This window comes from Rhagoletis pomonella, unplaced genomic scaffold (assembly GCF_013731165.1).
Source record: "Rhagoletis pomonella isolate Grant_MI unplaced genomic scaffold, Rhpom_1.0 Rhpom_scaffold_00002, whole genome shotgun sequence".
NCBI lineage: Eukaryota > Metazoa > Arthropoda > Insecta > Diptera > Tephritidae > Rhagoletis > Rhagoletis pomonella.
In genome coordinates, this window is record NW_023458556.1 from 85929 (window position 1) to 98645 (window position 12717).

Sequence of the window (12717 nt, forward strand, 5' to 3'; positions counted from 1 at the left end):
AGATCTCAGGTTTTGGATCAAACTTTGTACAAAAATTATAAGAATTCTGGAAGGTTTCACCTAATTTGCAAACATTTTAATTAGAATCTAAAAAAAAATAATTTTAGCATAATAAAGTGCAACATGAAGTTTCTAAAAACTTCGTTGAGTTTTGGCAATTTTTTTCCTTGACAGTGTAAACCAGTTCCTTCCATATCAAGATATTTTTCGAACATATTTTGAAAGATTTCTGCAACCTTGCGAAGTGCTGCCAGCTTTTCCTTTTATCACATCATGATGTAGCGAACAAATGTGGCACGTTCCAGACCCCGCTACTTGGGATTTGCCGATTTTGACAATTCTCAAGTAAAAGTAAACAATGCTTTAGAATCTTTAGTTACACTGAAATTTGCTAATATTTTCACAAAAATCACCGTTTTTTAACATTTTTGCTATTAATTCTTTTTATAAATCATATATTTTGCAATTTAACACAATAAAACCACGTTTCCTGTAGATAAATTGAATATTGAGGAAATTTAGTATTTTACAGTTTATTTTATCCTCTCCCATTCCGCCTGTTGTTAGTGTTTAGTGTTGGACAATTTTTGCTCGTAAAATTAAGAAAATTATGTGGAGCAAAAATAAAACTTCTCAAAAACGCGAATATGTGGTAGATTGCAGACCTTGTGTGGTAGATGCTCAAAAAAGTGGCAGTCCTACCACAATGTGGTAGAAGTCCGATCACTGCCAAAAGGGAGTAGCAAATCTACTTTCTGTATACTTGTAGTACTGTAAGTACTTGCGTATTTAATTTCAATTCTGGTTGTTAGCCTACTAGTTGATATTGTTAGCGGCGCTGGTCAGCGAAATTGAAAGAATAAAAATATAATACGGAAATTGACGATGTAAGGAAATGCTTGCAGCCTTATTTATAAAAAATAACGTAGATTTAAACAGTTGTGTAATGTGACATTTTCATAAAACTTTTGTATTTAAACAGCTTTTTAAATCTATGTATGTACTTAAATTTTTATGAAAGTAGCGATGATCATTTCTCTTTTCTAATTTTGTATAAAACTATTTGCAGTCATTAACCAACAAATAAGTTGACAAAAACAACAACTTAAGCAATGCTGCTATACGAAATATAATTATTAATGGCAAATCAAAAATTTCAAAAGTTATTGGGAAAAGTAAAGTGTGAAAAAAGTTAAAGTAAAGTAACTATGTGTCTTTATTTAATATGTTTCTTATAAATAAAGTACTAAACACCAGTTCGAATTTCTTATTATGTTTTAACTGGTATGTTTCATTAAATTCTATATTATAGACATCACTACAATAGTTAAGAAGTTTTGCCTATTTAATTTCAGAAACTAAACGAATTATGGCTCAGAGAAAGTTTTTCCTTGCAATCTTACCCTTATGTACGAAAAACTACGTTCATCTGAATTATATACATATACTAGCAGACCTGGCGAACTTAGTCCCGCCCAAAATAATTTTTTTGTACCCGGTCAAAAATTTGGTTTAAATTTTTAAACCGCGCTGGGACTACTGCCTTTTTTAAGCTTTTATAGTATACTTTTTAACCCAGTCAATAGTTTTAAGCAATTTTTAATATATTGTGGTTTAAATTTTAGTCCAAAAACCTCGTGGTTTAAAAATCAAACCAAAACGTTTTAATTCTAGTTTCTAGGTTTCATATATAGAAAATTTGGTTTAAAATCTAAACCGAAATAGAAAATGTTTGCACACAGCGAAATGTGGTGTTGATTCAAACTCAACATATGAAAGCACATTTACATGCGTGGCGGTAGCTGAGTGTGCAAAGCTGCTTGATACAATTGGTTGCTACTAAGGCTGTCCGGGTTCAATCCCCATCAGACGGAGCATGAAATTTTATTTCTATTTTTATTCTTAGTTATGAAAATGTTTGGGTTTAAAATTTAAACCGAACTGTTTAAATTCTTAACCCAACATATGTTCCCTCTTTTTTTTTTAATTTAGAAGGTTTGTATTTGAAACTGAATTTATGTAGTTTGGTCATATATGTAGCCCAAAAAGTTTAAAATTAAAACCGAAATTTTTAACCGTGTATTGAAACATTTTGGTCCAACATTTTCACCAAGAGTTCACGTTCATGATTTTTAGTGACGCATTTGTCTTCTAATATTACGGTTTGGTGGTTGTCAGAAGGCATATTTGCCGTCTTAAATAACTTAGCAAAACTGTACATGCATACAAAGATACGTAATAGTTTCAGTGCGTTTGAAAGGCGCCACGTCCCCTTTTCAAATAACCCCAATTTTCTCTAAGAGCATGTGATTGATTTCATATATATCTATACCATTTACGAGTAATTTACCATGGGAGGTGCCACGTCCCTTTTTACAATAGCCCCAATTTTTCTTCATGACCAGTCGCGTTTTACATATCTTGTACATACCAAGTTCCAGTACTCTTCCATGAACACATTCAGAGATATGCACGGGCATCTCTTCTACCTACCAAAAGCCATAATAACGATACAAAATTTATTTTTGGAGAAATATTCTAAATTTTTAAATACATAAGTTATTATTTACACGCTACATAGTGCCGTTGCAACGCAAATTTAAATGCCCTTCGCAAGGCTTTGCATACCTCTACTTACTAATTTCCTTTTTTGTACACGACAGGTGCACTGGTCACGAAACAATATTAGTGCTACTATGGAACGTTTTGAGCCTACGCATAATAGTCAACCATCTTCATCTGCATCATCGTTAGATTACGGATTCGTTGCCAGCGTGGTAACCTCAATAACAGATACACCACATTTACCGCAGAGAAAGATCGTGCCTAGTGCAGCATCATATGAAATTAAGAGCCTTAGAGAAGCTGGACCAATGAATCATGTATATTCATACGCTTACTATGAGCCAGGGGCTGTGAAGTGTCATACGAATATTCCGCAGAATAATGTGCAGACCATAAATTCTGACTCAATGAGCTCCAATGCTATAGAAACTTCCAGAAGTGGACCCCTTGACGTCACCCCTACATTACTGTCCAAAGGTAACCGTTGCAAGTCAAGAAGCGGACAACCTACACTTTCGCCCCCGCGAGTGGGAGATCGTCACACTTATACAACTCGATATGGAACAACGGAAAATTTGTACGAAGAAGTAAACGAGCAAAAGATAAGAAAAGTTTTATCCGATAATCGTATATCTGTATCTCCTACAACTTATGTTAAAGAAGAGCTTCGCCGAGTTCAACACGATCATTTCCGTGTACTGGAAGAGCTAAATTTGTCTCTGGAAGCTTTAATTATGCCTTCTAGCCCACACCATTTGAGCCCTAATGCTAGAATGAAGGATACCGTAGTAAATGTTGCGTCTTCTGAAGCTACTGGAATTCTCTCAACGTCATCGGAGGTTATTTCTTCATCAGTAACTTTACCGAAAAAAACACGGTGGTTTGGTTTGCTTGGTGGCAACTCATCTTACTTATTTCCATCCAGTCAACCTAATGGGTTTATAAATACCAGCCTGGAAAACTTATCAGCTACATTTCATTCAATGGAACTTAAAGACCAATCTAATAATTCAGCCAACCACCCAGAGTTCGATGACGGTGATTTCGATAGTGGATTCAGTGGTAGCGGCAGTAGTAGTGGTGCAAGTTACAATGATAGTGTACGAGATTATAAACCTACTACCGCATCTCTTGAAAATTTTAACATAAACAAAAAAATGTATCCAGGCAGTAGCGACAATAGGGTTACATCGTTTGAGTCTGTTGAAGTTTGCTCAAACAAACAGCCCACCGCTATGCCTTCACTACCAACAGAGCCCTTAACGGAAAGTACTCGTATATTTAAAAAAAGCTTTTGGGCTATGAAACCGTGATGTGATGGGCACCGCTTTGAGGACTTTTCATTTATAGGTAAATACCATTTGATAATATTTATTCTCATATTTTCATTTTACTTCACTTTCCCGCAACTACTAGGCCCAATAAACACAAAGGTTTTTAAATGCATCACATTAAATAGTGTCTGATTAAACACAAACTAAGAATAAACAAGGTAAGCATAAATATTTGGCGCTTACACATCTACGACTGCTCCATTGCTGTTCTTTTTGAATATTTCCAGTGGTCGCCTTTCGCACTCACCTTGCACACACACACAGTTTGTTTCTGCTTTAAGGAAAGACCGTTTTCAATTTTAAAATTTACAAATTTCCGCTCAGTTTATTCATAAGCTTTAAAAGTTAAAAAGTTTAGCTCAATATATTTATTCGGCTTTCAGACAATAAAATAGTTAAGTTTAGATATATATGAACATATAGGCCCCTATTATGAGTTGCATTCGATTTTCGACTGTGGTCGAAAGTGCTGAGCGAACGAATTTTCATTTGGTATTATGGCGCTCATTCGATGAAGAATAGCGCTATTGTGAATTTCGCTCGTTTAGGTTGTTCACAATAGTATATTTTTCACCGCTGAGAAGCTTTGTTAACAAATCGAGCAAACTAAATAGTGTGCTTATACATATTTATGTAAATTTGTTCTAATTAAAATGAAGTAAAAAAGAAAGCAAGTTTATAAAAACGTGGTAAAATGAGTACAACGAGTTCTGGTTCAACGATTCGTCAGTGGATGAGAGCTTAGTAAACTGGCCAGGAGTAGCAAATGTTTAAGAGAGTTTAAGTTTATTAGCCTTTCGAATATATTTTGATATAAAATATATTTAAGAAATTTGTCTACAGATTCATTAAAAAGTTCCGACCATCTAAAGAGGCGTTTGTGAGCCAAATCTATTTAAAATATTTTAAAACTTCGATAGCCAGCGAAGATCGAAAATCGAATGCAGCTCATAATAAGGGCCATAAATATATATACTCGTTCACTCCCTTGCGTCCGGGCTACTGCTAATCGCTGCTGTGGCTTCATCCAGTAGAAGCCTGAACAAGTCCTCAAGGCATGATATCGGTGTCAGAGCCGACATTACAGTCAGTTATCCGTTTCTGCCGTTGGGGCCAGGGGGCATGCCTTCCGTGCTGCCATGATTTCTTCGATCTGGAAGTAGAAGCAAAGGCAGAGAAACGAGCAGTACATACAGTACCCAAATAACACAAACGGCAATAACGCAAAATTTGCTTTAATTTCACTTTTAATTGGGAAATAATACCAAAATCTTGAGTTTTGCTTTATTTCCAACCATATATGTAGTACTTCTATATTGCTAGTAAATTCAAAGTACATTCCCCAACATCAGAGTGTCGATATATTCAAAAAAGAAAGAGAGATCCGATATGGGAATGTACACAAACTGACATTTTTACTTTTCAAAATTCAAGACGGTTTAACAAATTCTTATTGAAAAATAATTCACATGTAATATTAACAAAAAATAAAATATTTGTATATCTATGAGAAACACTGCAGCCGCTGTGGTGGCAGAGGATAAGGTACCAGGTACAAAAAGACTTGGCATCAGTTGGCATTTCCAGCTGGCGTCAATAAGCCCAGAACAGAAACGAATAGCGTGCTTTATTGGATTCGGTCAACTATCATATGCCAGCTTCAGCTTCATGTGTAAATAAGTGACGATTTCTTTTCTACAAAAACTGTTACCTGTTCAATGCCCTCTCCTTAGTATTTGTGCGTAGAGGGGACTGAGAAGGCAATATTTTTCGGTAGACAAGAAAACGCCATTAGTTGGGAAAAACACCTCCTATTTTCCAATTTTTCGAATATCGAAAAAACGAAGAGCTTCGAAAAAAGTCGACATATCGAGCCCTAACCGCAAAAAATTTAGGATTTCTTCTTCAAAACTTACTTCTTGAAGCAGAAATACTCTAGGACCTAGAGTCTAGATGAACAAAAATCTGGCAGAGAGTAAATATTTAGAAAATTAAAGCAAATTTTCGCCGAAATGCCGATTCAGAATGAGAAAATTAAAAACAAAGTTTAATGCTTCGATTCCGAAGCGCCCCGCAAATGAGAAATTGGTCATTTAATTATCTTTTGTGGCGTATGTTTGGACTTTAGGGTGTATGTCGAGAATTTATTTACACTTTTAGCGGTGATAGCAGTAAATACACTTCATATTCGCTGTAAAAAATTTCGCATTATGGTCCGTCCATGCGTTCTTCAAGTTGTCAAGTGAACTCTGCACAGGTGCGCAAAGACAGTCTAAGAGCGTTTATGCATTAAAATTTAATTTTGAACAAAAGTCGTTTGAGTTAACTGCGGTTTGAAGGAAACATGAGACCGTAAAATTTTTATTTGTTTGTTTAATTCTCTGAACCGTAGTTTACAAATATGCACGTATACTTCTACAATCACAAAAATTTTCATAGGCTGTCTTTCTTTGATTTCGAATTGAAAACACATTGTGATCATATTGTACTAGCAATATAGAAGTATTACATATATGATTGCACTTGACTGAGGTCACTTGACTGAGGGTTGAACTCGATGCCATCCCTGAGCAGAAGGATACGTAGCAGATGTAGCCTTATGGACGAGCAAAGTCTGAGATATTTCACCGACCTAAACGGGGTTAGATCGGCGAAACAACAGCCCGTGGTCGAGTAAAACCCGAGCCATTCCGGTACGTAGAATCGGCTGTCGTGGGAATGGCTGGTTTAAACTAAGATTAGCCAATCAAATGTCAGCCAGCAGTTAAGTTTAAACTGCCACTGAAAAACTGTCCCTTAGACTTAAGACCAATGCACAAACCCTTTCTGTTAGTAATGAGAGGATAGTATGAGAACCGGCTATTTATACATGCTTGAGCGAAATATTCATTAGATAAAGAAATATAACCTTAAGCTTAGTATTCAGCTCTTAGGAAAACGGCAAAGAAAAAAATTGTCATTATTTCCTTTTACGAATTACTAAAATTCACACTGCTTGTAACTGAAATACATCTGTTTACTTGCATTTAAATAAATAACATACATACAAACTATCCAATGAACTAAACTTATAACAAAATTTTCTGCTAAAAATATTTCTTTAACCCTTGTGTGTTGCTACTTAGGTACATAACCGATTTTTGTATCGAACTTTTTAAATTAGAAAATTGCCTCAAAACCTCAGCGAAAATATATGTAATTTTCTTATTTTTACTCATATGGCAACACAGTAGAAGTATATGTCCGTATTTCCTTTTCCTAATTAACCGACTTTACAAAAATAAAAGGTTATCAGTTCGTCGGAATATTTTTTATTTATTTTTGTTTATGTATGTTACCGCATAACTTTGGACCACGTTAACCGATTTCTATATTTCTTCTTTTAAAGGAAAGATGTTATAAACTAATTTGGTTTAAGTCCGATCATTGGATCATGAAGAAATTAACAATAATCTTAAATTTGTATATGAGAATTGAAATCGGTTTTGTTTTTTGCTTAAAAATTTCTTGTTATTGAAATTGCTTTAGTCATTGCATGTATCGTCGCTACCATGTCAAACTATAGAATGTGAATATGGGTATTTTTCAGGAGTGCAAAAAAACTGTTTTAAAATATATTGTTGTCATTAGGAACAAGTGTGGGACTCGACACTTTGTTAAAGCCAGTATCCACTGCTTCTAAGAAGTCTGGAAATTTGACGATTTGCCAACTTGCGTATCATTCTAAATGCATGCGCAAGGTATCGTAATTGGAAAATCATTTTTGCACATTCGACAGTTTGACATGCTAGCGACGATGTATGGCGAAAGAACCCTTTCCCAAAAAAACTTTGGAATTCAAAGGAAAGGCCTGAAATGAGCAGTTTGGTATCTACTTTTAGAATACATATCGTTACCCTCATGTCAGAACCATGAATGTACAAATTTATCAGTTTTGAATTATTGGGTTGACTTGATTAACCTTTGGATGTTCTGTGTTATACCAAAAGCCAGAATACCATGCGTACACGAAAAGCACATATTTTACAATTTCAATTGCATAAATGTAGAGTTAAGTCTCGTAAAAAAAACTTTCAAACTTGATTTACCAAAATTTTCATTTTTACACATTTATGCTTCTGGCATAGGGGCGACATATATAAACATCTTTTAGTTTGGTTTAAAGATACGGTTTGTTTAAATTTCGGTGTATTAAATGAGACACAACGATTCATTTGTAAAAGTTCAATAGTTAAAATAACTTTATCTATACTTCTATACTAATTATATAAAGAGAAGTCCCTTTTTTTTGTAACAGGTAATCTCGCGAACGGCTGGTCCGATTTTCATGAAATTTTGTATACAAATAGCTTTCGGTAACCACCATGTTTTAGGCTAAAAAACATTACTTTTTTTTGGGTAGGTGGACCAGGGACCGGTCTATTCGAAAAAATCTTATTATAGTCCGATTTGCTTAAAATTTAGTACGTAAGTAGCTTTTTAGCATATATTAGCATATACGACCCATTTTTTCCGGGATGTGGTCCAGGGACCGATCTATTCGAAAAAATCGAATTTACGGTCCGATTTGCTTAAAATTCGGTGCGCAGGTAGCTTTTTAGCATGTATTAGCACATATGATCCATTTTGTCCGAGAAGTGGACCAGGGACCGATCTATTCCAAAAAATCGTATTTATGGTCCGATTTGCTTAAAATTCGGTACGTAAGTAGTTTTTTAGCATATATTGGGATATATGGTAAATTTTTTCCGAGAAGTGGACCAGGGACTGATCTATTCGAAAAAATCGTATTTACGGTCCGATTTGCTTAAAATTCGGTACGTAGGTAGCTTTTTAGCATATTTTAGCACATATGATCCATTTTGTCCGCTTTGCTTAAAATTCGGTACGTAGGTAGCTTTTTGCCTGGATAAGCTTATAGATTCCTGTTTTCCAATTTTCATGCAATTTCGAATATAAATAGCTTAAGGTAACGACCATATCAAGGGGCGAATTCGTCACTAGGCAAGATTTTTTTGCGCCAATCAGAAACAACGGATACTTTCAAAATATAATTATAATATATAATATATCTCAACTAATATATATTTAGAAAGCCGTTTGTTAGTTTTCGCAAGGCTCGAGAGCGGCTGAACCGATTTTTTTGAAACTGCCACCTGCCGCACGTGTTTCAAGGATGGTTTTAGGCTGAAAAAAATCTATATGTAAAGGGGGCGTGGCACTTCCCATACAAACCGAATTTCTTATGCTACATATCTCTGAAAGTGTGCATGGTAGAGTTTTGGAAATTGGTATGGAGATATACGAAATCAATCGCATACCCTTGGAGAAAAATTTTAGCTATTGTAAAAAGGGGTCTGGCATCTCCCATACAAACCGAACTTTTCATACTGCTTATCTCTGGAAATTTTTTGGTTCAGTTCTAGAGTTTTGTATGGAGATGTACGAAATAAATCGCATACTCTTGGAGAAAAATAGGAACTATTGGAAAAGGGGGCGTGGCATCTTCCATACAAACCGAATTTTTCATACTGCCTATCTTTGGAAGTGTTCATGGTAGAGTTCTGGAACTTGGTATGGAGATATACGAAATCAATCGCATACTCATGAAGAAAGAGGGCAGCTGTTGGAAAGGGGGGCGTGGAACCTCCCATATAAATCGAATTTTTATACTGCATATCTCTGAAAGTATTCATGGTACAGTACCGGAACTTCGTATGGAGATATGTATATAGTTGAAATCAAGCCCATACTCATGGAGAAAATTTGGGCTATTTGAAAAGGGGTGTGAGGCCTACAAACGTACCGACCTTTAGCTATCTTTGAATGAATTTTTTTATTCTTCTGTAGGTGTGTTTGTGAGTGAAATCCTCCTAAATGGTTGTATGGATTTTAACGAAACTTTTTGTGTATTTGAGTGGGTCTCTGGATGGTTTAGTTCACAATTTAATCCGACAGTTGGCGCTGTAGTTGAGTTATTACTAAAAATCTTATTTATGATCCGATTTGGCTAAAGTGGTGCTGAAGTCGAGCTGTTACTAAAAATAGCCAAGTGAGAAAAGGGGCCGTGAATGTCAGATTAAATCGATCTGTTGCACCATTGAGTATATCGAACGCTCCTGCGTTGCAATTGGCCCAATGGATGTGATTTTCCAATATTATTATGCGTTCAAACTTTTAAGGTATTTCGTCTGAAATAAGTATATTGCATTTCTGTAGAACAATGATTCCCACCCATTTTGAAATTGCCACCTACTATACTGTAAAGCTTCTAGGACATTCACTATAGAACCGGGTCATTGTTGCCGCCAGGGAGTAAAGAGGAAAAAATTTATTTCGCTTTGCGAATAACCGTGCTATGAAATGCCGCACAACTGGAGCATTTCAAGAACGGATATAACACTTTCCTTAGGTTATTTAAAGCGGAAAATGACCACCAAACCTTAATCTTAGCAGACAAATGTGCCAATGAAAATCGTAAACGTGAATTGTTGGTGAATGTTGGACCAAAAAGTTTCAATAAAATATATAAAAATCTTGGGCGGGACGAAGTTCGCCGGGTCTGCTAGTTGGTAATATTTCGAGCTTACAAACTGCATGGAATATGTATGTATGTGTATTAACAAGAGTTATTGGAGTTTACGTGTATGCGACGCGCTTGCTTTGGCGGCTGATAGACGAGTGGCTCAGCCTCGCTTCGGTGGTTAGCAACTGAGCCGCTAATCGTTGATTGCTAATGTTGCCATGTTTGGAAAAATCAAAGGATACAATGCCATATGAATGTGGGTAGTTCATGTCTTCAACAGGGATAAAAGCCCAATAATTTTCTGGAAAAGTAAATAAAATAATAATCGAAAAATGGCAACTAAAACAACTGGCAATAAAAACTGCACACTATGAAAAAATCGTAATTTTCTTGTCGAAATCGTCAAGACAGTTAACCCTTAATTAGGCTCATAAAGAAAATCACACAATTAGTCGCATGGGGTCCTCAGTGACCCCAAAAAAAAAAATTTTTGAAAAAAGAGTTTTCAAAATAAAAAAAGCCAAGTGTGTATTATCAAAAATATTAAAGTACTCTATTATCGTTAACTTAAAAAAACAAAAACATATTTTCGACTTCAAGCTTAAAAAAAATAATTAAGAACTTACCTCCCCCAAAAAATGTTACGTTAGTGGTCGCATGCGGTCAGTACTCAAGCGAGTAGCGACACATATGTAAGCGACGATGTTCTAGCCGTGACTAAACAAATAAAACGAAATGTGTATTGTTATAAATATTAAAGATCTTTATTATAGTTAACTTTAAGAAAGAAAAATATAACTCCAAGACTTTTTTTTTCAACTTGAAATGGCCTTGACCCTATGCGCCTAATTAAGGGTTAAAAATCTTCCAAATGACGACAAAATCGTCAACATGACAAAAAAAAACATCCAAAAAAGTTCAGTAACGAAACTATTAATAATAATAATAATAATAGATTGGCGCTTACACAATCAGGGCAATTAAAACTATCACGGAATCCGAATAGCTACGAGCGTAGCGATTACTTTGATACATAGTGATCACTTTTTAGAAGATCTCACGAAAAATCGGACTACGATGGATTCTGTGATAGCCCCAATATGTTAGTGTATGGCCGAACTTCTCTCCCGATTTGTGGCGTACGCCCTTTGTTCACACTATGGGGAGGGACCTACAGTTTTCCGCCGACTCCGAACGGCGATTGTATTTTTATGAGAAGCTGTGCTCTGCGGAGTGGTAGCGCACAGTGCTAGCCATTGCACCATACATATGAAAAATATAAAAACATAAAATAACGGTTGAATTTGGTTGGAAAAAAGAAATCCAATTTTAACGCTTTCTTTTCGGAAGTCGTGAGTTGAATCGAGAGGTTCAGGAAAGGATTTTCGTATGGTCCCTCGGGTCCTGATATCCCGCGCACATTTTTAGTTTATGTACTATTTAAATAATATTTTTCAGAAAAGCATTTAACGATGAATAAATATGGTTTATTTTACTTATCCCCAGTTTCACCAATCAATTTTAAAATTTATCAGATTGTTAAAATTTAAAATGCCAATATTTCCGAACAAAAGTGTGTAATTTTTTTTTTAATTTTAACAGGCTGATAAATTGATTGGTGCAACCGGGCCCCGCCACAAATCGGAGGAGAGCCTCGGCCAAACACTGGCATATGTTTAAGCGCCAATCTATTATTATTATTAAATTAAAATAAACAATCCATATTCTTAGTGTTATATTGATTATGTAGATGAACGGTTTGTAAATATGGTTTCATAATGTATTTTTTCTCTTTTCAGAAATTTTACCCATGGCGTAGGTAATTTGGTGCGATAACTATTAAAATATAAGTAAATAGTTATTAATATATTTATGCAAATAAATATTTACGGAAACTTAGATTTACATATGCATACATACATACTGTCAGCGTCAAAAATATGCATACCCTGACGGTTTGACGACTTTATTTATTTATATTTATCAAACCAAATTTTTCTTAATTTTTTATAAAAATATAGTTCATTCAAAAACAAAAACCACATAAACTATATTTCTTATTTCATACAGAACTCGGGGAAATGCAAGAAATGCCAAGAAATTTAAAATTTTTCAATTCGGTTTCTTAGAAAAATTTTGAATTTTGTTGCCCATTAAATTTTCGTGTAATAAAATGCAAGTTTCAGGTCGGTAAAAATAACCGTTAATTTTTAAGAATTTTTTGCCTAGAAATCGAATTAAAAAATTTAAAATTTCTTATTTTTTCGGGAAAATCCCGATTTCTGTACGAAA

At 34.9% G+C, this 12717-nt stretch overlaps 1 protein-coding gene across 2 annotated transcripts in view; it reads left to right on the forward strand.

The window, feature by feature from the left end:
* Positions 1-12341, forward strand: part of LOC118757300 — a 26336-nt gene extending 13995 nt beyond the window's left edge. The window contains exons 3-5 of one of the 2 annotated variants that reach the window (XR_004995200.1): positions 2664-3915; positions 3982-4057; positions 4127-4158. Coding sequence is in view for 1 of the 2 variants with exons in the window: in XM_036492030.1 (XP_036347923.1) it covers positions 2664-3878 (1215 nt within the window). In the remaining variant the exon portion in view is untranslated. Of the gene's footprint in view, positions 1-2663; positions 3916-3981; positions 4058-4126; positions 4159-12224 lie in introns of those variants that run through there. The other variant, XM_036492030.1, reaches the window with a different exon arrangement.
* The last annotated feature ends 376 nt before the right edge of the window (positions 12342-12717 follow it).